The 26008-nt window shown below is 42.3% G+C and overlaps 1 protein-coding gene across 2 annotated transcripts in view; it reads right to left on the minus strand.

Annotated features, from left to right (window-relative positions):
* The window catches only part of Ubxn2a (UBX domain protein 2A), a 28707-nt gene continuing 2699 nt past the window's right edge, over positions 1-26008 (minus strand). The window contains exons 2-7 of one of the 2 annotated variants that reach the window (XM_023566310.2): positions 18977-19030; positions 15997-16152; positions 8802-8908; positions 7854-7991; positions 6514-6672; positions 1-4176 (exon numbers count right to left, since the gene is read on the minus strand). In XM_023566310.2, coding sequence (XP_023422078.1) covers positions 3984-4176; positions 6514-6672; positions 7854-7991; positions 8802-8908; positions 15997-16152; positions 18977-18979 — 756 coding nt within the window. In that variant the 5' untranslated portion in view covers positions 18980-19030 and the 3' untranslated portion in view covers positions 1-3983. The remainder of the gene's footprint in view (positions 4177-6513; positions 6673-7853; positions 7992-8801; positions 8909-15996; positions 16153-18976; positions 19031-26008) is intronic. The other variant, XM_003472844.5, reaches the window with a different exon arrangement.

Here is a 26008-nt window from a genome sequence, read left to right on the forward strand (position 1 = left end):
TTCTATTTGAGGGTTTAATGTGATGACCTTTTTTTCCTTTAATTTTACATAAATGGTTTGTCTGCTGGAACACAGAACAAAGGAATAAACCCCACTGACAAGTCTATACACTGGCTCTGCTTGGGACACAAATGATGATTTAAACTATAAATGCGACCATAGGACCACAGAAGCTGGTTCTTAAAAAAAAACCCACTTTTACATTTCTGAGTATTAAATGAAGGTAATGTTGATTAAAACAAAAGCACTTAATAAACATTTGTTGATTCTCACACTGAGTCAAATAAAAATTACAAATATAGCCACAAATAACTATTTCATAAATGTAAATTATTTCACAGATCCTTTTAATGAAAAGTAGTTCATCCTTCGGAGAGCAGTTCTTTAACCATTAGCAAAATATTGCATTCAAAATAAGGCACTGAAATAAATGGGTATATTATAGGACACTGTCAATACACATCATGAAACGTATATTGAATGAGAAAAACATGGCAATTTTTAACTTTGATAATTCATGGTAATTTAACCAGTAAGCCAGAACTTGTAAAATTAGAAATGCAGTCACTACATCTGGCCTAATTACTTGAATTGATGACAGATGTAAAACACAGCTTGGGTCAAACTGTATTCCACACCTACAACGTTTGCTTAATTTTCAAGTTTTTGTTCCCTTAGCAAATTCAGTTCATGTTTGTCAAAGTCAACATGGATTATGTATTCTACATGTTTAATTAACAATTTTACAACTTTTAAACTTTCAACAAAACAGCTTTTTTTCTGGAGAAAGAGTTTTGTCCTGTAGCTCAGGCTGGCCTGAACTCATAGTGATCCTCCTGCCTCAGCCTTCTGAGTGCTGGGATTACAAGCACGCACCACCATGCCCAGCCTCAAGTAAACAGCTTTTATCAAACGATGACCCTTTCAGTAAACCTTTGAGAATATTATTCACAATAATGAAAGTTCTCACAGTTAAAAAGATAAAGGTTATTGCTGATGCCAGGTCTTCTCTGTGGGACCCCTTGCTGGGATGCGGTATTTTACATGAATGCATAAGAAACCTCCCTCGTGTGTTCAGGCTCACTGGGAACTGGAAAAATCTGCAAAGGTGGCTTTTTTTGCCTACTTTTTTGAGACAGGGTCTCACTATGCAGCCCAGGCTGGCCTCAAGCTCACAGCAATTCTCCTGCCTCAGCCTCCTGAGTGCTGGAACTACAGCACTGGCAACAAAGGAGGCTTTTCTGTCAGTGTATCAGAAATACTCGTAAGAGGCTATTAGACACACAGGGAGAACCACATACTGATTATAACTGCAAATAGAAATGCTTCATGATAGGTGCAGATGAAACATTTTCATAGGTTCCTGGGCACATACTAACAATCATCATAAGCTGCTTTCTGCATCAGAAAGATGTGACCATCACTGCTGAGGTAAAGGGCAGAGGGAAAGGCTCGCTGTGTCCCCTCCTTCCCAGCCCGTCACGGAGATGGCTGGCAGTGAGGGAAGGAGGCACTGAGAGCAGTGGGGGTGGGAGCTGGGTCACCTAGTTATGAGCAGAGCCCCACTCGGGGTTCCCGTGCCTGCAGGAAAATCCTCATTGAAATGTCACACCCGCCTCATCTGTGCACCAGACAAAGCACTGGTTCCGCTGGGGCTCCTGCAGGCTGGGGGCACAGCCTAAGGGAAGTGGAGGGGACAAGGCCAGACTTAGAGGTAGCATCGCCACTTCAGTGGCGTCTTCCAGTGACCAGGCACGTGGGCTTGCTTTTGGGGGGGGGGGGGCAGCTCCTGGCTGGCTCTCCCAAGGAGTGACAGGATTCCCTTGCACTCCTGTTTCCGGACACAGAGGCTCAGAAGGCTGGGGCCGGCAGAGGAACAGGGGTTTCTGAAGTCTGCCAAGGGATCCCCCACGTGGGCTTTCGGGGCACTGGGAAGCATTCTTTGCTTTATGGGCTAGGACCCAGGGACTTACTGCAGGGCCTGAGACCCATGCAGGGGCTCGGGAGGCTAAAACCCTTTTCAGAGTGATAGATGGTCACAGGTTTTTCTCATTACTTTTTTTGTACTGGGGATTAAACTCAGGACCTCATGCTTGCCAGGCAGGCACTGTGCTGCTGAGTTACACGTCCGGCTCCACGCTCTCTTGAATGCAGTTTAATGGTGTCTTCCAGGGCCTACATGACATGACACTGCCACACAGTGAATGGAGAAGCAGGTAAAAACCCAGGCATACTCTCAGTAAAGATATCTGCAGAAAACACGATGCCACTTTTCCTACTAGATTCTTGTGTTTTGAAAGTACAGTGGTACCTCGATTCAAAAATTTGTTTCCGAGGGGCTGGGGATTTAACTTAGGGCATAAACACCTGCCTGGCAAGTACTATGGTCATGAGTTCAACTCCCCGCACCAAAAAAAAAAAAAAAAGAAAGAAAAAGAAAAGAAAGAAAAAAGAAAAAATGTTTCCTTCCACAATTTTGTTTGCAAAATGGAGCTGCAGGAGAACCAAGCCTAACTCAGGTCAAGTTTGGTGTTCACCTTTGCTTCTTGACCAGTTTGGTTTGTGACCAGAATCAGGGAGAACTAAGCTCGAAAACCGAGGTACCACTGTTCATGGGTAAGAGACCAGGTCTCCAGGGGTTGCCCATGCTGGCCCTGAATTTCTAGGCTCAAGTGACACTCCCACGTAAGCCTTGATGGGCAGCTGGGACTATGGGCATGTGCCACCATGCCTGGCTTGCAAAATTACTATTCTAAAGCAAATACAGTTTAGAACTTTGGATTTTGCATATATATTCACATATTGCCCACTAAAAGATTCTGAGCCCCCAAATTTTTCAGCATAGTCCAACACCCCATGAGCATTACTGTTTTTTATGCCACATAATTCTTGCCAGACTCAATGTATACTTTATTTTTAATCTGACTGAACAGATCTTTTGCAAAATAGCTCCTTAAGCTTATTTCCAAGAGTTTTTTTTGTTGTTGTTGTTGCTGTTGCTGTTGTTTTGAGACAGGTTCTTGCTATTAAGTTCAGGCTGCCTCAAATTCACTTTGATCCTCCTGCTCAGCCTCCCAAGTGCTGGGATCACAGGTGTGCACCACCACACTCGGCTAAGAGTGGACCCTTGGTCTAACTGAGATACTTGAATACAGCTGGGTGTGTTAAAAGCCTAATACACAAAGCATGCTTTCCTTGGCTCATCAGGACGCATACTCCTTTAGTGAACACAGAGCTCAACTCTCATATTCTAAGTGAACAGTAGCAGGTGCACGGCTAATCCCAAATGCCAGCTAAAAACAAACTTCTAATTTTCAGGTGCTGAGGGAACCAATGAATTTGGGTTCCTGGAGAGAATTATTATTTCTTTTTAAGTTTAGAAAGTATAGGAAGGTGAGTAGGCAGATAATGCTGACATGACTCTAAACTGAGCAATTTTACTCCTAAGTGAAGATACAACTTATAAACTGGTACCAATAAATATGTGAATACATCTTCCCTGCACAGAGTGAAAACTGAGAATTCTCTGAGGTTAGACACAGCGAAGGTAAGAACAGGTCATCCTAGCTTCTGTCTTGTTTTGGGACAGAACCTTGCCATGTGCCCAGGCTGGCCTTGACCTCACCGTACAGACAGGCGTGCACCACCATACTCAGCTCATCCCAGACTTCTGATTATGTCTGAAGTACAGAATAATTACACTGAAGCTTTTAACCTGCATAATATCATCTGGCCCTTATTAAAATTCTAAAACATATTTATTTTATGTTGACTACCTGGTATTTTGAAAATAAGTCTATTTTTTTTTCTGAGCAGTTTTTGGAAAACAATGTGAAAATGTAGCTTCTCGTCACCGTGACTTCTCGGTGGGGAAGAATAAACCCCCTAGACCCGCGGTCCGCACACCTGCCTCCCCCGGCGCCCCTTCTGAGCAGGCACCCCCAGTTCCCCACGCTCCTGCCCTTCCCGGCTCAGCACCAGCGCTACGAGTGCTCCCCGAGGGGCTGGGCGGAAATCCGGGGTCTCTGAATGACCACAGCGTTCCGCAGGTCGGCTTCTTCCAGGGTGAGCGTGTCGTCCAGTGATCTGAGGAAGGGCAGCGCGGTGGCCAGGGAGAAGGGCGGCGCTGTCTGAGACCCGTGGTGCTTCTCAATGAAGTCTCGGATGTGACTCACCCTGTAAAGCAGCGCGTACTTCCCATGTAACTCCCACAGTGACAGCGTGAGGCACATTCACGCGAAAGCACAGCAGCCAGGCCATCCCGCGGCCGAGTCCCGTGTTTCTTTTTCTTTGTGAGACACAATCTCGCTATGTAGCCCAGGCTGGCCTTAAACTGCAGCTCCCCGCAATCCTTCCGCCTCCGCCTCCTGAATGCTGGGAACACAGGCATGTGCCACCACACAAGGCCTCACCCATCACCCTCGCCCTTTTCCGGGGGAGGGGTTCACTGTGGATTGAACCCAGGCCTTTCAACTGAGATGCATTTCTAGCCCTCTTTATTTGTTTGGTTTTTGAAACAAGGTCTTGTTAAAACTGGTACTGGACTGGAATTTGTAACCCTCCTGACTCAGCCGCCCTGAGTGCAGGGATTACAGGTGTGAGCCACCATGCCCAGTCTGAGATTTGCTGTAATACAATATTTACGTATCTACCTCTGAGTGCAACACAAACAGTCCAACTGATGATCCTCCACAGAACAGTGCAGCTCTTTTTTTTGTTTTTGTCTTTTACAAACAGGCCCTCACCAGGCAGTTCAGGCTGGCCTTGAACTCACTTTGTAGCCCAGGCTGCCCTTCAACTTGCAGAGCGCCCCTGCCTCAGCCTCCCAAGGACTGGGACTACAGGCATGGACCACCAGGCCCGGCGGGCAGGGGTATGTCTTAACAGCAGGTTATGCTGTGTGCGCCTCGCTTCCAATGAGGAAAACTGCTCACACAGAGCAGACAGCACTTCGGTGAGGATGAGGAACGCAGCGCTAACCCCTGGAGCTAAGGAAGCGCCTGCAAGCCTCACTGGAGCTCAGCATCCCGCTCAGCATCCCGCTCACCATGGTGTTGGCCACACTGAAAGAGGGACTGTGCACAGAGGATCAAAACTAGGCTGCCATTAATTTTAAGACACATCACTGTTTTATGCACTACTAAAGTTTTTTAAAGTCTATGTAAAAGTGAGGTGGCCCATGCCTGTCATCTCAGTGTTTGAGGCCGGCCTGGACTACAGACAAGACCTTATCTCAAAAACCAAACCAAACCAAAAACAAAACAAACAAAACAAAACCTAGACTATGGCAATATATTTTCTTAACACTTAGAATTTCTGTATTTTTTGAGAGAATACTTTGACTTAATTTCACAAACATCTATCAAATCACTCATGCACTCCAGTGAAACGGAAAATCTAAGTGGACCACCTATAACACCTGCACCTGAGGCAGACTCATCCGCTGAGTCACTTTTGGTTCAGTCATCAACATGCTTGACTGCCATGCAAGGACCTCCCATCACGTGTACTGCTGATGTGAAATCCTCCTTCTTTCTGGAGATCAAATCTAAGGCCTCCCACGCGCTAGCAAGCACTGGACCACTGAGCTACCCTCCCAGTCTGGTATTAATCTCTTTTAAAAGTGCTCACTAGCCGGGCAAGTGGTGCATGCCTGTACTCCCAGCATTCAGAAGCTGAGGCAAGAGGGTCACTGGGAGTTACAGGACAGCCTGGGCTACATAGTAAGTTCAAAGTCATCCTGAACTGCTAGCTACCTTAGAAGGCTGAGGCAGGAGGATGTTTTGAGCTGAGAAGTCTCTTTTTTAACCACATTGTTCAGCCCAGTAAAAAAAAAAAAAGCATACTTTTATGAGAGATAAAACATTAAATATGTAGCAATCTAATAATTCTATTTTTGAGTAGTAGAATTAAACACTCAAATTTTTCAATAGCTCTCTTGTTTTTATTATTTTAGTGCATCTAACAGAGGAATAGAATGCTTTTTTGTTATTGTTTTTGAGACACGGTCTTGTCTGGTATGGTAGTGAACACCTGTAATGTCAGTACTCAGGAGGCTGAGACAGGAGGATTCCTGGGAGTGTGGCCAGCCAGTTTGAACTGAAGTCCTGTCTCAAAAAGATTAAAAAAAAAAAAAAAATCTGCTTTCTTTTTTGGAGACACCTCGCTATACTGTTCAGGCTGGCCTTGAAATCGTGATAATCCCATTGCCTCAGCCTCCTAAGAGCTGCGGTTACAGGTGTGCCCCACCACCAAGCTGCTTCATTGTTCTTTTTTGTCCTTTTGAGACAAGGTCTCATTATGCAGTTCAGACTGGCTTTGTAGCCCAGGCTGGCACTGAACTCCAAGTGATGACCCTCCTGGCTCAGCCTCCCAAGGGCTGGGACTCTAGCCCTGCGCTACCACACCCAGCCCTTCATTCATCCTAAGAACTAGTGTCCAATAAATTTAAAAGAAGCATCAACATTTTAAACTTTAAAAAGTGTCAGACGAATATTAAAACAGAGTACTTACCTATGAGAAACATTAAATTTCTGGATGACCCTTTCCCCATTGGCTAGCCAGATCTGTACGTTAGTGATGGGCTCCAAGTTATTCAGTGCAACAGCAGACAAATTATTTTTACTTTCAACTTCAACAGTCTTTGTTTTAGAAACAATTTTTGGTGTGGCACTAAGAAAATCCAGATAATAAAGTTAGACACACTTTTTACCATTCTAAAAATGTTACACTAAAAAAAAAGTTATACTAAATGTAACTTTTGATGACTGTACATCACAACTATTTGCTCAATAATAACAGACATTCATTACATCCCCAATATATGATGGTTCTAAGTAGCTAACAAGATTTTGCATATTCATAATTTGTAAGCTTAGAGAGTAAAACTGTTCCTAGTGTTATTTAAATACTGCTTCACAGAAAAATTTTGTAAAAGTTGAAAGATCTACACACTTTTAGCTTTACTTACTGCCCAAGAAAAGTCTCTAAAAGAAATTACCAGCTCTCTATATACAGATTAGCTGTTGGGTTATAAAGAAAAGAAACCACGTTTTTTGAAAGACACATGACAACATTTTTTAATAAATGGGTGAATATGTATGCACCTTGCCAACTTTGATAACTAAAATTCACAAAAAGCGAAGTGATCTCATTCCTCCATACTCTGTTACAATATGTTGTTAGGTAGAAAGAGATGGAAAAACATGAAAATAATTCAAGATTTTGAGCTGGGTTGGTGGCACATGCCTGTGATCTCAGCACTTGAAAGGCTGAGGCAGGAGGATCACAGTTGGAGGCCAGCTTGGCCTACAGGGTAAACTCAAGACCAACCTGAACCACACAGTGAGACCCCCATCTCAAAAAACCAATATAAAGACTTCTGCTACTGATAGGTCAAGCCTTGCTATCTAATAAAAACGAAACAAAACAAAACAAAGCAAATGAAACTTACATGATTACTGGTGGCATATGTTAATATACACAAAGGTAAGTATGACTTAAGACTCTTCATAAAAAATAACATCAAGGGTTGGGGATTTAGCTCAGTGGCAAAAACACCTACCTGAAAAGCGCAAGGTCCTGGGTTCAGTCCCGGTACCAAAAACAAAAAAAAAAACCCCAAACCAACCCAAATATTTAAAAACTCTTATTTGGAGTGTGTGCGGTGGCATGCCTGGAATTCCAGCACGCAAGGCGCTGAGGCAAAAAGATGACTGCAACTTCAAGGCCAGCCTGCGCACACAGTGAGACCTTGTCTCAAAAAAGAAAAAAAAAGTTAAAAAAAACGGATGACGGCTGAAACATCAGTCAGGTCTCTGCTCAGGAAGCGCCCAGATGAGGTCTGCACTCACCTGCCCAGTCTGTGCCCCTGCCCCGAGAAGGGCTGGAAGGCAGGCTTCGTGGACACACACACTTCATTCTTCTTATCTTCAACTTTCACGTCTACCTCCTCTTTATCAAAAGCTCCCTGTAATTCTGAAGGTAGTTCCCTTGGAAGGGAGGGAAATAAGAGGATACAGCTCTCAATATTTTTTCTGTCCTACAAAGACATTTTGTATGCAAAAAGCATTGGATAATACGTGTAAATACATACAAATAAAAAGTATTTGTATGTATACTCTACATACAGTATTCTCTACAGGGAAATAACTACATGTAATTAAAATACTACAGGCAAGTAGTATGAATAGCATAAACAATCCAAAGATGGAAAATCACTCTTAAGATCATAAATTTGCCGGGCGTGGCAGCTCAGGCCTGTAATCCCAGCACTCAAGAGGCTGAGGCAGGAGGATCCTTGCAAATTCGAGACTAGCCTGGGCTAAAAAGTGAGCTCAAGACCAGCCAGAACTGCATAGCGAGACCCTGTCTCAAAAAGACCAAAGGGAAAAAAAAAAAACTCATCTAAACCTGTGACCCCAACCCTCTAAGAGGCTGAAACAGGACAATTACATATGTGAGCTCAGCCTGGGCAACTTAACAATTTAGTGAGGCACTGTCTCAAAGTAAAAATGGCCTGGGGACAGTTAAACCCCCAGTACCACCAGAAATACGACAGATGCGAATTTACAAACAAAAAAGTGCACGAATGTGTAGGAGTATGTGATCCACATTACAAAAGATCAGAACAGGGGCTGGGGATTTAGCTCAACGGCATAAGTGCCTGCCTTGCAAGCAGGCAGTCGTGAGTTCGATCCCCACTACCGATAAAAACGAAAAAGACCCAAAAAAAAAAAAAAAGATCAGAACAAAGGACAATAAAACGTGCCTCACACACGCTCCCCATGCAGCCTGCTTACCCCTTTCGGATGGAGTTCAGAAACTGCTGACTTGCACCATCAGAATAACTTCTGAAATCATCGTTGACTGTAAATCCATTTTTCCATAATTTTATACTTACATCTACCTGCAAAGTAATAAAAAAATTGTATTATGCTAATAAAATGTAATAGTAGAAGATGAAAAGTCCTTTAAAGATAGGTGGAGTGGGTATACCTGTCATTCTGGCACTCTGAAGGCTGAGGCAGGAGGGCCTCAAGTTCTAGCCCAACCCGGAGGTGTAGCTCATGCCAACTCCCTGGGTTCAATTCCATTGAAACACATGTGCATGCCCTTGTGCCAAGGTCTTTGACCCTTGAACAACAGGTGTCCTGATGCATGTCTGTAATCCCAGTACCTGGGAGGCTGAGGCAGGAAGGCCACTGTGAGTTTAAGGTCAACCTAACCTACATAGTGAGTTCACGGCCAGTGTGAACTAAACAGAGACCCTCAAAAAGAATCCTTTGAAAATTTTTTCTGTTACTATATATTTTATGTTTTTTTTTTTGGTACCAGAAATCAAACTCAAGACCTCACGTTTGCCAGGCCAGGTGGGCACTGTGCTGCGGAACTATATCCCCAGTTACTTTATGTATAACAGGGAACTTCAGTGTAAAATATTTGCTGGGCTCAATTCCCAGTACCACAAAACAAAACAAAACAACCAGATATACCAGAGAAAAACATAGTGACTAATGAGCGGGTATTCCTGCAGACAGGACACCAACGCCAGGTTCTTCCGCGCTCAGCTCAGCGCTCCAGTCTTCAGCTCGAGGGAACAACCCGTGTTCACTCCTCTCTGAAGGAGCACGATGAGCCTCTGCGGCAGGGCAGAAGCTGCCAGTCAGCTCAGAGCAGGGCTGCCACAGGCCACACCCAGAGGACTGACTGGAAACTGTCTACGGAGACAGAAGGCCAGAAGCCATCTCTGCTTCTGACAGTCAGTCATCTGTCAGCGGACGGTGCCAGTGCCTACTGTTAACAGACGGCTCCTGAGAGGGGTCCCGAAAAGTCACCACAATAGCAGCATCAACACTGGGACTCTGTACTCCAGGTGCCCTAGCACAGATTCAACTAGACATGGATCAAAAGCAATCTGGAAGGCCTAAGCGCCTGCCTTGCAAGTGTGTGGCCCTGAGTTTGATTCCTGGTACCAAAAAAAAAAAAAAAAAAAAAGAGCAGCAATGTGGGAAAAAAAAATACAGAGGAAAAACAAAACAAAACAACACAAGAGACAGGAGATGGGTGTGATCAATCACACCTGTATTGTAGCACTATGAGAAGCTGAGGCAGGCAGATCAAAATTCATCCCAGACCAAGCAGCTTAACAAGACCCTGCTTCAACCAAAAAAACATTAAAAGGTTGCAAATGTAGCTGTGTTCAGTCTCCAGTATTAGGTTAAAAAGGAAAAAAAAAAAAAGGACATTAAGGAAAAGAGGATCCAGGGATTTAGCTCAGCAGCACAAGCGCCTGCCTGGCAAGTGTAAGGTTGTGAGTTCAATACCTGGTACAAAAAAAAAAAAAAAAAAAAAAAAAAAGGAGAAACTTCAAAACAAATCCTCCAAAATGATCATTAATATGTTCGGGTAAGAGAAGATGGTGTTTGAAAGACAATGGGTAGCAAAGATTCAGGGAACAAAAATTCCTAGAAATTGAACATAAAAAAAATTAAAGGAAGGAATATAAGGTTGAAAAAATACTCCAATTAAAGTAAAAACAAAGCAGAAAATAAAGGTAAAAATAATTAGGACACTCAATCCAAGAGGTCCAACATCTAAAGAAGACCATTTCGACAAAGGGCCCTGACAGCAAAACTGTAATAAGAGAAATGCCCTCCTTTGGGTGTGGTGCTATGTGCCTATAATCCCAGCACTTGAGAGGCTGAGGCAGAGGATGGCTGGGAGTACAAAGTGAGTTTAAGGCCAGACTAAAGTACAAAGTGAGACCCAGTCTCAAAAAACAGACAGACAACAGACAGTAAAAACTGTCCCCAAATGGTAAAGAACATTTCTGGTTTGAATGAATTTGAAAAGACTTGAATGACGATACATAGGAACACCAGGCTAGGGCTGGGTACTTAGCTCAGTGGCACATGCGCCTGCTTGGCAAGCACAAGGTTGTGAGTTTGATCCCTGATACAAAAAGAAAAAAAATCAGGCTCAAGGGAAGATTTTAAAACCTTTTTGTTTTCTGGTACCAGGAATCAAACTCATGACTTCACGCTTTCCAGGCAGGCACTGTGCTGCTGAGCTACATCCCCAGCAAACCCTAAACTCCTGAAGGGAGGAAACATGGTGTGAAGGCTCACATATCAGAATCACAAATCTCAAACTCAGGCAAATTAAGCCTTGCAAGGGTTTAACCCATTTGTTCCCTGAGGTGTTCTTTTCACAGGACCGGCCACACACCCTGGGGCCCGCTGGCCACCACCGGGAACTGGTAACTAGAGTGGGCGGGGAGATGTAGTCAGCCAAGCCCCCGCACACCTGCCACCACTGGAGGCGTCTCAGTCAGCTGTGCATGTCTGGATGCCCTGCCTTGTGCCCCACCACTTCCCGGGGATCTAGGGCGGGAGAACCCCAGGTACCTGGAGGGTAGACAGCCAAGTGGGAAGCAGCTGGGACCCCACAACTGGCTCGTCCAGAAGGACCCAGGAAAATGTGAAGACGAATGTGCAAAAGGCAATCTCAGACCTCCAGCTCACACAGAACAAGTCTGGGAGACACCGACATGGAAGAAATTAGAAGCCACGTACCTGAAATTTCTGAAAGGATAACTCTATGAGCCTACAAAACTAATCAAATCAGAAATAGTATCTCAGGTCAGTGAAGAAATGACAAACAATGAAAGAACTGCTGAGCATATAAAGAAGATGTAGATAAACAGGAGCATAGGAAAATGACAGGAAACTTCAATGAGCAATGTAGGAAAGAATTACCATGCATAAAACATTCAAAGAGATATTCAGAAAATTAAAAACTCCATTGAAAGCTGACAAAACTGCTTGAAAGAAATTAAAGACATGACTTTCAGACCTGGAAGACAGAATTGCAGCTAGTGATCATGAAATGAAACATCTCCTAAAAATAACATGGAACCAGGAAACAGCAATTCAACGGCTGCAAGTGATGCAAATAACAATAATAATTTAAGACTGATAGGTGTCAGCGAAGAAACAGGAGTCCACACAATGGCATAAAAAATACCAAAGCAGAAAACTCCCAAAGCATGGGAAAATGACCTGACATCTAGACAAGTGAGGCATATAGCTTTCCAGCTAGCCATACCAAAATAAATCTACATCCAGACATATAATAACCAAAATCCCAGACATTCAGCACAAGAACAGAATATTAAAGTCTGTCAGAGAAAAGAAACAGATTACTACTTATAAAGGAAAAACTACCAGAATCATGACAGACTTATCAACCCAAATCAAGTCAAGGAGAGCTTGGAGTGAAGTGTTTTTTTTTTTTGGTTTTTTTTTTTTTTTTTCCTGTCTTTTTGAGACAGGGTCTCGCTGTGCAGTTCAGGCTGGCCTTGAGCTCACTTTGTAGCCCAGGCTGGTCTCGAACTCACAACTACCCTCCTGCCTCAGCCTCCAGAGTGCTGGGATTACATGTGTGAGCCACCACGCCCTGCTTGAGTGAAGTGTTTCAAATCCTGAAAGAAAACTACTTTCAACTCAGATTGATCTACCCAGTAAAACTATCTTTCAAAATTAATGGAGAAAAAAAAAATCAATGAAGAAACAAGATAAAGAACAACTTCCAGGACAAAGAACAACGTGAGGAATTCGAGACCACCAAACCAACCCTGTGGAGAGTGCTCAAGGACATTCCAGAGAGAGATAAAGATGATTGTGGTTCCAAGAACAGTGGCACAGGGGGACTGCTGAGGAGGACAGGCAGTCCAATAGAGGGGAAAAGTGGGGGGCCAACAGGCGGAGGACAGCACGGCAGAGACAAGGCAATGTGTGTCAATTGTAACCATTAATAATGGCCTCAATAAAAAACAACACAGAGAGAGTGGATCAGGAGACAGGCTCCATCAATATGCTTTACACAAGAAACACATTTGACTCGAAAGGAAATTCACAGACTGAAATCTGTAGGAGAGAAGACAATGTCCCATGCAACGGGGACCCAGAACTAAGCAGGGGTAACTCGCCCATCAACTGCAGAATGGATAAGGTATGACATTTTTATACAATGGAAAGCTACTCAGCCCCAAAGAAGGATGATCTTGAGGCTCTCATAGATAAATGGATGGAACTTGAGATCACACTCATGGGTGAAATAGTTTGGACTCATATGGGTGGACATTCTCTTGTCCCTATATAAAATATTGAGGGAGCTAGTAGGATCCAAAATGTAAAATAGAGTTAGTTCAAAGCCCAGTACAAAAACAAAAGTAAAATAGATATTGTGAAAGTGAGAGGGGTGGAAATGTCTAAAAATAGGTGTTAATCGCCTGTTATCTTGTTTCAAAGTCCTGTATTTTATTTTTTTTTAATTTTATTTTAAAGAGACTCAAACCAAACCAAACCAAACCAAACCAAACCAAACCGAATAAAGCCAATCAGAACAAAACAATGAAAGCAATACAGGACTTCAAAACAAGATAACAGGAAATCAACAATGGCTACCACAATGTCTCTTGTCATCTCCAAAACTGCTGCCCATACACCAGACATACTAAAATCAAACAAAACCAAACAGAACAAAACCAGTCAAAATATAGCACTAAATAAAACAAAACAATACAGTGATGCTGGGCATGGTGGCTCACGCCTGTAATCCCAGCACTCTGGAGGCTGAGGCAGGAGGGTAGTTGTGAGTTCGAGACCAGCCTGGGCTACAAAGTGAGCTCAAGGCCAGCCTGAACTGCACAGTGAGACCCTGTCTCCAAAAGATAAGAAATAAAACAAAACAACACAATGAAACAACAACAACAAAAGTGAGAACAATACTGGATTTCAAAAACAAGGCAGAAGGAAATCCCACATATTTACTATATTGCATACTGTTACCCTAAAAGATACTCAGACCACCAGCTGTAGGCCTGCAAACTCAGTCAAGCAATAAAAGCATTAAGTTGGTTTGATACCTCAGTTACTATCAACTCAGCCTGTCCTCAGAATCAGCCGGTGGCTTGCGGCATGGTGGTGGGATAGGGTGTTCTTGCCTCCCAGCCTGGGTGCCAGCTGACTCATGGGAAAGGCGAATTGGCTTTTTTTTTTTTTCCTAGGTTCTGTGTGGCATGTGCTAGCTCACAGGAAGGGCAAATTGGCTTCTTGTTATTCCTCCCAACCCCAGCATGATTTCCCTGGTTTGGTTTATTCTGTTTGATTTTATTACATCTGATGATATGAGCAGCTATTCTGCAGGTAAGAAGAGGCAATATGATAGCCATTGCTATATCCTAGTATCTTGTTTTGAAGTCCTATATCATTTTCATGGTTTTGATTGGCTTTGTTCTGTTTCATTTTGTTTGGTTTTATTCTCTTTCTTTTCTTTTTTTTTTTTTTGTACTGGGGATTGAACTCACAACCTCACTCTTGCCAGACAGGCGCTTATGCCACTGAGCTAAATCCCCAGCCCTGGTTTTATTCTCTTTAAAATAAAAAAAAATAAAAAAGAACAGGATGATTCTGATAGAGGGCAATCACCCTACTTGAGAAAGAAGGCCAGTGTCTGCATGTTGCCTCTCAGGAGAAACCAAACAGCTCAGACTATGGTATCTGGGTGAGAAGGTGACTTGGCTACAGGGTGTGGCCAGGTGGGTATGCTGCACACTGACCAGTGGAGGACAGTCTACGCACACACTCTCCTACCAAGGCTATTCAAAGACCCTGCCACAATCTCCACATAGGCTGTCAGGATGGACATGCTTGAGGTGGGTGTGACAGTGCATGCCTGTGACCCCAGCACTTGGGAGGCTGAGGCAGGAGGAATCATGAGTTTGAGGTCAACGTGGGCTACATAGTGAGTTCAAGGCCAACTTGTATGACATACGTGGAAACTCAAAAACAAACAAACGTGAAAAACAAAAAGCAACAAAGAATCTGAGTGTAAAATTGGAAAGCATCCATGACCTTTTCATATTATTGCTGCATTAAAATTCTTCATTATGTGTGACACTTCAACCTTTTCTCAAACATGAGTTTACAAAACCACATTTGTCATCAGTAGGAAAACACAGGTTCTCCAAATTATGTGAACTGTCCAAATATTGGTACGTTTCATTATACAATAAAAAATTATATACATACAAATGTACTCAGGACCTTGCACTGGCAAGGCAGGCACTTATGCCACTGAGCTATATCCCCAGCAATAAAAAATTATATCCACTAAAATGACACTGATCTCATCAAGAAATTTTTCAAATTTGGGAAGCTGTCAAGTACATGGTGGCAATTCTTCAAAATCTTTATTTTCATTAAAAATGGTGGTTAAGTAAAATTTTATTGTATGCAATAAATCTGTAGGTTGTTTTCTTTAAAGTGTAGCCAGGAACATGAAATATCCAAGTCTGAGTAAACCACAGGCTAGGTGTAAATCATTCTCTCATGTAAAAACTGCCAAGAAAAAGTTCAGTTTCTGCCTCAAACAACTGGGCTTCCCCTCAAGCGTCTCTGTGTCCTGGGCAAATGCTACGTCTGCTTCATCCACAGTGAGGCTGTGTCGGTGGCCTGGGACCTAATAAACAACAGCAGCAACAGCAGCCCTGCTCCACCGTCCTGCTCCACCCAGCTGTTCCTCTCGGACACTGGCTTGCATATCTCCATGCAAGCGCAAGCACACCATGGAATGCCTGCTAGTTCAGTGTGCTCCTGCCGGAATGTCTGAAGTTGTACTCACCAGTTTCTGCAGTCCCTATTCCAGGTCAACACTGACAATGGCAAGTGTTTTTAGCATTATGAAAAAAGTTTTGACCTCACGGACCTTCTAAAGTTCTGAATTTAGGCTGGGTTTGGTGGCACATGTCTGTGATCCCAGCTCTCAAGAGGCTGAGGCAGGAGGATCACTGTGTGTTCGAGGCCAGCCTGGGCTACAAAGTGAGTTCAAGGCCAGCCTGAAACTCGGACGGATCCTGCCTCAAAAAAAAAACCAAAAACACAAGTTCCACTTTTGAGATCCTGGAAGAGAAAAGCAACACTATACTCTTACCTGTTTCTTCTGTTCAGTGGGAGATAAGCACTTGGCTCCAACCTTCTGAGCCTCCTCAAAAAGGCTATCCACAAAATATTCACAATTCCTTTGCTGATTGTCATCAAGTGGTTGATTGTCAGATCCTGCTTCGCAAACCCTAAACAAAAAATAAAACTAAGGGCCACTGTCAGTTGTATAACAATTTACATCAGTTCTTCTACGGGACATTGGGATGGATGGTGCCCCCACCCCTGCCTGCTGTGCCTGTTGCTCCAGCGCTCTGCTGAGGAGCGGACACTGCCCTTCCCGGCATCCCCTTTCCTCTGCTGACACGTGGCTGGGACAATGCTGTGCTGAGCAGGCTGGCCTCTGCGCCGTGGGGGGTCTGTATCATAAGATGCCAACCCCAAAGTATCAAAAATAGTATTTTTGATCTCTCCATATTTCAGATTGAGATTTTCTGCTGATTATGTTAGGTATAGTGGTTTAATACTCTACCACTATTTTTGTATTTATATTTCATCATCTGAGAACTATTATCTAAGATTTTGTTTACTATTAAATGTTTCTGGCTGATTTTAAGTCATGCAGAAAATATCAAAGTACTAAAGAATGAGACAGGCATAGGGATGAATGCCTGGAATTCTTGTGAAGCTGAAGCAGGAAGATGGCAAATTTGAAGCCAATCTGGACAATTTAGCAAGACCCTGTCTACGATTAAAAAAAAAATTAGAAGAGCTATAGCTTAGGGTAGAGTATTCATGGACTCAATTCCCAGTACTGCAAAAAAGTTTAAAAAAAAGGAAAAGAAAAGAAAAAAAAACACAAAAGGTTTTCCTATACAACAGCAATGAACAACTACAACTGTCTTTCTTTTCGTCTTTTTGAGACAGTTTCATTGTGTAGTTCAGGTTGGCCTTGAACTCATTTTGTAGCTCAGGCTGGTCTCAAACTGGCAGTGATCTTCCTGCTTCAACCTCCCAAGTGCTGGGATGACAGATGTGTGCCACTATGCCTGGCCTCTTTTTTTATTTTTTATTTTTCCAGCACTGGGAACTGGATCTCCAGTGCCCTTTTATCTCTTATCTTTTACTTTGCCAGGTTCCTAAACTACCCAGCTCACGCTCTAGCTTGTGATGCTCTTATTTCAGCCTCCCAGAATGATGACATTACTGGCAGGCACCACCACACCTGGTTTGAAAAACTTGTGTGTGTTTGTGTATGTTCAGAGGATGGGCTTCAGGAAAGTGACTGGATCACGGGGACATCACACTTGGCACTGTTAATCCTCTCAAGAGTTCAGAGCTCTGTGCTTAGGAGGCTGGGGTCTGGGTGAAGCTGGGGGTAGCAGCAGGCACAGCGAGGGTTTACCTTTCGCCCTGCTACTCCCTTCTCTGATTCCTAGCTACAATGGGGTGCGCGGCCCTTCCCTTTTCTACCCATGCTCTTCCACGATGCCCTTCCTTCCCAGAGCCAGCCTATCAACTAAAACCTCAAACGCTCATAAGCCAAGACAACCCTCTTTTCTTTTAAATTGTGAGTGCTGGATTTTTTTGTTCTAGCAAGGAGAAAAGTGACTAATACAGTTCCCACCATCCTTGTAAGACTGGCCCAAATGTAATTAAAGGGTTTACACTGAAATCCTACTTTCCTTATGAGATGCTAGAATTTCAGCATGTGATTAGCTCCCCACAGAATTCCTGGGCTCAGCCAGGAATGATGGCGCATGCCTATAGTCTCCTCTGGGAGGCTGAGGTGGGAGGATTGATGGAGCCTAGGCATTCACTACACTGCGAGATGCTTATCTTGCAAACACTGAGGATCCAACCTCATCCCAGGTGATGCTATGAGGCCAACAGCCAAGACTCTTGGACACCTGTATGGGGTTCCCCTAGGCCACGCCCCATGCACTTTGCTCCTTTGATGATCTTGGTTTATGATCCTCTACTGTAATAAATTATAGCTGTAAGGAACAGAATACACCAAATTCTGCGAATCTTTCTAACAACTCATCAATCCTGAGGGGGAGGTCTTGCAGGTCTCTGACACAACCTCATAGCCAAATAATTAGTATTAAATTTATTTTTTTAAAAAGCTCAAGTAAAAAAGATAAAGAAACTTCAAAAATGTTTTTCAAAATGAGTATCTCACCTCAGAGAAAAAAATATTCTATATTGATAAAAACCATCACCCCACAACTACCACTGATCAAGTGTGCTAATATAGTGCTGTTAAATATTTTAAATCTACCATGTAATTCTCACAAAAACCTTTGAGACAGGTACATATTTACATCCCCTTTGTAAATAAGATGTTGAAACCCAAACAATCTATTAGGTACCCTACAGGTCAGAGATGAAATACAAGACAGAGATGGCATTCAAACCTAGGTTTATCTGACTCCAAAATCAGGATATTTCTACTATAATTCCAAGATGGTACAGCACAAGAAGATAATGAAATAAATGAATTTCTCACTTACCAGAGTGAGAAATGTGTGAAAGTAATTTTTTATTAAAAAAATTTAGTACCTTGATTACTCAGTTATGATAAAAAGACACTTCAAAATATATTACAGTGGGGCCAGGGATTTAGCTTAGCGGCTTAAGTGCCTGCCTGGTAAGCATGAGGTCATGAGTTTAATCCTTGGTACAAAAAAATATATCTATATATCTCTGTATGTATATATGTAGTTATAGATATATATACATATAAGATATATATACAATTAGTCAGTCTTTACTGAGGCAGTCATGCATAACTAAACTTATATCACTATCTAAAACTTATGTCACTATCTTTGCTTAGTGACATGCAATAAAAATGAAGAAAAGAACTAAGGCACTCTGTAATCCCAGCACTTGGGAGGCTGAGGCCACAGGATCACTGAGTTCAAAGCCAGCCTGGAATACGTGGCAAGATCCTGCCTCAAAAACAAAAAGAAACCAATAACAACAACGAAGGCAGTAACTAAAATTCGTAGTCTGAATTAACTTACCATTCTTCTTTTATACTTTCAAGATTATCTACTTCTTTCATTCTCTTTGTGTTACTGTAAAAGAAATAAAACCAAAGTTCTCAATTTAAATTTTCAATCCTACGTACATATTGATATACTTTAACATACTAGACCTAACAACACTAAGGAGGTCTTGGGAACATGTGATCAAACTCAAAATTGTCGCCTTCATCTATAAAATAAGCAATAACAAAAAACAGCTTTGGAGAGGTTCTAATACTTCAAGATGGCCACGTCTTCAATCCCAGAACAGAATTTTCCTACTGTGCCTTACTGAGTGTGACTTGAATATTTTTCTTCTGTAACAGAAATCTGGAACCATATCAATATTTCATGTATTTTAAAACAAAAATCATTAAATACTGAAAATAAAAATAAAACAAATGGAACTGAACTAACTAGTGAATTGCTGGCAAAATCACAAAAAAATTTTATTAAGAAACTTTTTTTTTTCAAGTTTTTTGTCTTTTTGAGACAGGGTCTTGCTATGCAGTTCAGGCTGGCCTTGAGCTTTCTGTCACCCAGGTTAGTCTGCAACTTGCAACTATCCTGCCACAGCCTCTCAAAGTGCTGGGATTACAGGGATGCACCACCACACCTGGTTGAATATAATGTAACTCTAAAATACAGTAATTCAGGGCTGTGATCCAGCTCAGTGGCAGAGCACTTGCTTAGCATGGATGATACCCTGAGTTCCATCCCCAGCCCTGCAAACACACAAACACAACACATAAAAATCCGCATATCCTACTGTAATGAACCTATGTGGAAAAATCCACAGGTCAATTACTATCACTGTGATAAAGACTCTGAGAAAAGCAGCTTAAAGGAGGAAAGATGCATTTTGGCTCATGGTCTCAGTCCACGGTTCCTGGCTCTACTGTTCTTGGGTGTGTGCCAGGCAGAAATGTCAAAGCAGAGGGCACAGAGGAGGCAAGCTCCTCACCTCACTGCAGTCAGGAAGCAGGGAGGGGAAGAGCTTGAAAGGAAGGGGCTGGGAACAGAGACATGCCTGACTTTGCTCCCTTGACTCCCCCTTTCAACCCAACCCCACTCCTATGTTTCTAGTATCTCCCAATAATACCCCTGGGTTATGACTCTATTAGTGGGTTAACTCACAGATGAAGTCAGAGCCTTTGCGCTCCAATCCCCTTTCAAAAGTCCTACCTCTAAACACATGAACCTTTTCTTTCTTTCTTTTTTTTTTTTGAGAAAGGGTCTCACTGTGTAGTTCAGGCTTATCTTGAACTCACCGTGTATTGTAAGCTGGCCTCAAACTCCTGGTGATTCTCCTACGTCAGCCTTCAGAGTGCTAGGATTACAGGCATGCACCACCACACCTGGCTGAGGGGACATTTCAGATCCAAATCCTAAAAACAACTTCCAATACCTTCACAGTAATCATGTAAGTGCTGGGGATTTAGCTTAGCAGCATAAATGCCTACCTGGCAAGCGTGAGGGCATGAGTTTGATCTCTAGTACCAAAAAACAAAACAAAACAACAACAACAAAAAAGTAATCATATGAATAACTGTAATCAGTTGGGCACAGTGGTGGACACCTGTAATTCTAGCCCTTGGGAGGCTGACACAAGAGGTTCACCAGGAGTTCACCTGGGCTACATAATGAACTCAAGGCCAACTACATTACATAGTGAGGCAGTATCCCCAAACAAATAAAACAATGACAACAACAACAAACAACAGTATTGTTTTCTATGACACTGTGGTGTAAGGATAAAGCAGTTGGTCTCAACCAGGAGGCAACTGCCCATCAGAGGACATAATGGCAATTAATGACAATAACTAGAGACATTTTGGGGGCTTTCTTTCTTTCTTTCTTTGGTACTGGGGATCAAACTTACAACCTTGCACTTGTCAGGAAGGCGTTGTACTGCCGAGCTAAATCCCCAGCTGCTAGGGACACTTTGGGTTGTCACAAGTGGAAGAGTGCTATTGCCCATACAAGCAATTACTGTGTGCAAATATCAGAAATGTAGGTTGAGAAACCCTAGGATACAGCAAAGGATGCACCGTGACTACTGCTAGAGATTAAACCCACACAAAACCATAATGGCGGGGTGTGGAGGAGCTTGTAGTTCCAGCTACTTGGGAGACCAAGGTATGAGGACCAAAAGCCCACAGATTCAAAGTCCAGACGGCTACTGACTAGATCCCAGTGTGTGTGTGTGTGTGTGTGCCTGTGTGTCTCAGATGTATAGGTATATCCCCACTTTAAGCACTGTACTGGCATTTTATATATATATATATATACTGGCATTTTATTAACCTTTTAAAAGGCTGGGGATTTACCTCAGTGGCATAAGTGCCCACCTGGCAAGTGCAAGGTTGTGAGTTCAATCCCCAGTAAAAACTACTCTTTTTGAGCTCAGTGGTGAGTGGAAAACAAACTAGAAAAATTACTTTTAATAATTTAAGATCGGGGCTGGAGGTTTAGCTCAGTGGCGTAAGTGCCTGCTTGGCAAACGCAAAGTTGTGAGTTCAATCCCCAGTACCAAAAAAAAAAAAAATTAAGATCCTTGGTAAAATTGATGTTCTTACTCTCTAAATTATAATGTGAAGCTGTGAGCAGTACTATGACTTTAAATTTAATGTGACAAATTGAGAATATTTATTATGTCTAAAATAAAGATAAATTTGCAAAAAGGACAGTTTTAAAAGCTTCATAAGACATCTGGTTGATTCATAGCTTAACGACAATGTGAGCAGAGAACATTTTAGTGGTACTTGGAATTGCTTTAAGAAGTCAAATAGGCAATATTTATGAACAGCCTGTTATACAAATTAATCAATTATTGAAACTCAAGTGACAAAATAATTCTGTGTGTTCTATCTAATCTGGGGGTTACTAAACTGAGGACAACACAACTAAACTGAATTTTAAAAAGGCAATGACTTTCTAACATTTTGAAATTAAACTTTTAAGCTGACATGGTAAAACACGCCTACAATTCAAGCTATCTGAGTGACTAAAATAGGAAGATCCCAAATTTAAAGCCAGCCTGGGCAACGTAGCAAGTCCTTCTCTAAAATAAAATTAAAATTAAAATTAAATAAAAGAAATACAGAAGGAAAGCTGGGAATACACCTCAGTAGCAATGTACTTGGTCTGCTTGAATGTACAGGGTCCTGGGTTTGATCCCCAGTACTGGGGGGGTGGGGGGAGAGCTGAGAAAAGCAAATTTCAAGCAGATCTAAGTAGAAGGCAGATCTGCTCAGTGATACAAGATATGCACATCCATCTGAAAGCGATGAAGCCCAGACAGTGGACACTAGCAACAGTGTACTGCTCTCTCTCACTGCCAAGTATCGGCAGGTGGTTTTAATTAAGACACTGAGGATCAAGGTGTGGCTTTTCACAGCCAGCAACCTGCATGTTCTAAGCCCTGACCTCTGTCCCAGCTTCCTGTGCCTACACAGCGGTGCCTGCAGTCATAGCCCCTTAGCTAGAGACTAAGTCACAGTCTGTCTCTGTTGCCAGGTGTTGTTCCTTATATCCATATATCCCATTCAGTGATGGCGAACCTTTCAGGTCTTTCAATGTACACACAGCCTGTTACACAGGCTTGTTACCACTGTACTAGTTATTATGGACTACAGCTTAACAGAGGAAGAAAATACTGACAAAATTTTTAGATCTGGGGATTCTGAGCCAGGAAAACTGGGCATAGATGAGATAGAAACAACGGCCATAAAACAGTTACAGTGTAGAGGAGACATAGCTCAGTGGCAAGGGGGCCTGTCTAGCACGCTCAAGACTGAGTTCAATTCCTGACATAACAAACCAACCAACCTCCCTTCATAAATACTGGAACCAGACACATCAAACACAGATTAAAGTAGAAAACATGAAATCTACACTGAAATGTTGCATAAAGATTTCAAGGAATGAAAGTAGGATAGTTGCCAGGTGTGCTGACATATGTCTGCAATATCAGCATCCAAAACGGTGATGCAGAATTGTACACCTAACTCCAAAGCAAGACATTATCTTGAAAAAAAATTATAAATCGTGTGGTGGTGCATGCCTTTAATCCTAGCACTCAGGAGGCTGAGGCAGGAGGCTCTCTGTAAGTTGGGGACAGCCTGAACCACACAGTGAGACTTTCTCAAAAAAACTTCTTTGCCATGCATGGTAGGACATGCCTGTAATCCCAGCACTTGGAAGGCTGAGGCATGGGGCAAGAGGATCTTCACAAATTTGAGGCCAGTCAGGGATACACAGTGAATTTAAGGCCAGCCTGGACTACATAGTGAGACCTTGTCTCAAAAAACAAAAACAACTCCGGTACCCAAAAAACCCCCCAAAACAAAAATCATGAACAACCCCGACCTCCATAAACAAACAAACAAAAAACGTGTATTAACGCAGCACCTGATATTATACAGACAGGATTCTAAGTGTTTGGGATACAAACTCGGCAAAACGGACCAAAAAAAAGAAAAAATGCTACTTATGGACACTGCATTCTGATGGGGTTGCTTCCTTTACTTAACATTTTCCAACATTTTCAACTAATTCAAAATAATCTCCTACAATTAACAGTACATTGCCTATTTCAAAATAGATTTTAAGTATTCTTACCACAAAGATATAATAATCATTTGGAAATTATGGATATGTGACTCAGTCTTATTTGATCACTCAAAAAATGCAGAATGTATCAAAACATGGTACTGTACTCCACAAATATATACAATTTGTAAACTCCAAAGTTTTTTCTAAAGTTTTTCTTAAATATGATTTTTACTGTCTCAAATACAAAAGGTTCACTTCTTGCTTTTTATTTTATTCATCCTTTTACCTAGTGAATTCTAAGTATCTTTCAAATCCTAGATCAAGACCCATTTCCCACCTCAGTGGTAGTATAGTATAGCTACTTCAGAGGTTGAGATAGGAAGATCACAAGTTCAAAGTTGTCCTGGGCAATTTAATGATACTGTCTCAAAATAAACCATAAAAAAGGGCTTGTCCAGGCATGGGGCCACATGCCTATAATCACAGCACATGGGAGGCTGAGGCAGGACTCCTGTGAGGTCAGCTTGGGCTACAGAAGCAAGTTCTAGGGCCAGCTGCTTACTACATAGCCAGACTATCTCCAAAAAAAAAAGACAAGAGACGAAAACACAGCTGAGGATGTACCTCAGTAGTACAGCAACCCTGGTTTAGAGCCCCAATATTGGGAGGAAAAAAATCAATTTCCATAATAACAGATGAAATATTTAATCTTTATTAATATTCTCTCAATAATTTAAATTTTGGACATAAAATCATATTTTTACATCATTTATTAATGGGGGGGGGACAGGGTCTCGTTGAGGCTGGCCAAACTCACTACGCAGCCAGGTATGTAGCCAGGTGTGGTGGCACATGTCTGTAACCCCAGCTCTCAGGAGGCTGAGGCAGGGCAACTGCAGCAAGTTTGAGGCTGGCCGAGGTTATACGGTGCGTTCAATGACAGCCTGACCTATATAGGGAGATCCTCTCTCAAAAACCAAAACAAGGGCCAGGGATGTAGCTTGGTGGTGCAAGTGCTTGCCTGGCAAGCTCGAGGTCATAAATTCAATCCCCAGTGCAAAAACAAAAAAGAGAAAAAGAGAAAGAAAACACTGAGGTCCAGGTTGGTCTCCAACTTGCAGCAATCTTTCTGCCCAAACCTCCCAAGCCCTGGAGTTTCAGGTGTGAGCCACCACACTTGACTGATCATTGTTTCTTTTTTCTTTGTACTGGACCTAAGATCTGTAGGGACATGTACCATGACTTACCCATTTCTACAGTGTGTAGCAAATGCAAGAGAAGGAGTCATCCTTAAAGGATTGTACTATTTCTCTTTAATAGCAAATTGCTAATAATTTTTTATCCGTTTATCCTTTAAGCTGATAAACTGCTTTTATATTTTATGACAATAAAAAAGAAGGAAGACAGAATGGACTTTGAATTCAAATTGATGTGTCCTGGAATGTTAGTCATACCACTTCTGAGCCGAGTGACTTGGCATATGGTATTTAACTTCTCTGAGTCCCACAACATGGAGATAATTATCCTCCTCACTGGGCTGCCTCGAGGACTGAAGGGAATACTGAGAACATAGTCATACAGTCCATTGTGATGATCAGTAAGAAACACCTTCAGGCCGGGGCCCTATAATCACAGCACTTGGGAAGCAGAGGCTGGAGGATTGCCATGAGTTCAAGGCCAGCCTGGGCTACACCGTGAATTCAAGGCCAGCCTGACTCAAAAAACCAAAACACAAACAAAACCTTCCCCACACAAAAAAAAACCTTTGCAATCCTCCTGCCTCAGCCTTTGAGATTGCTGGGCTTACAGGCATGTGTCACCACGCTCAGCTGCATCTTGAGAAAATCCCAAAAGTCATAATTTTAGGGACTTAGTGGTAGAGCTCTATCCTGACATGTGCAAAGCCCTGGGTTTGACCCCCAGCACCACAAAAAAGGTCGTAATTTTGACATGGCTATGAAATTTTACTTTGGACTTTACTAATTAAACTTTTAAAGACATTTGTATACTTAGTAAACTTCCTTACACTGTATGCAAAGAACTAGTTTTGTTGTTGTTGTTGTTGTTGCTGTTGTTGTTGTTTTTGAGACAGAGTCTCTCTATGCAGTCCTGGTAGGCCTTTAGCTCACTTTGTAGCCCAGGCAGATCTCGAACTCGAAATGATCCTCCTGCCTCAGCTTCCTGAGTGCTGGGATTACAGGCATGAGCCATCACACCCAGCTTACAAAGAACTAGTTTAGAACTAATGATGTATGTGTCAGTATGACAGTCTATTAGAGAGTTCACAGATTGAGAAAAATATATTGAATTACTAATCACGAACATAGCACAGAATTATGAAAAAAATTAATTGTAACATGCAGGCATGGTTATCATTATTTTAAGCATTTCTATCATAAAAGCCATGTGCAAAGAGTAAAATTTACTTCCAGCAACTGAATGCGCGTTTATAAATGCATTAGTCATATGACA

This window comes from Cavia porcellus, unplaced genomic scaffold (genome assembly GCF_034190915.1).
Source record: "Cavia porcellus strain 051 isolate PalLab524CR breed Dunkin Hartley unplaced genomic scaffold, mCavPor4.1 scaffold_1, whole genome shotgun sequence".
NCBI classification, from domain to species: domain Eukaryota; kingdom Metazoa; phylum Chordata; class Mammalia; order Rodentia; family Caviidae; genus Cavia; species Cavia porcellus.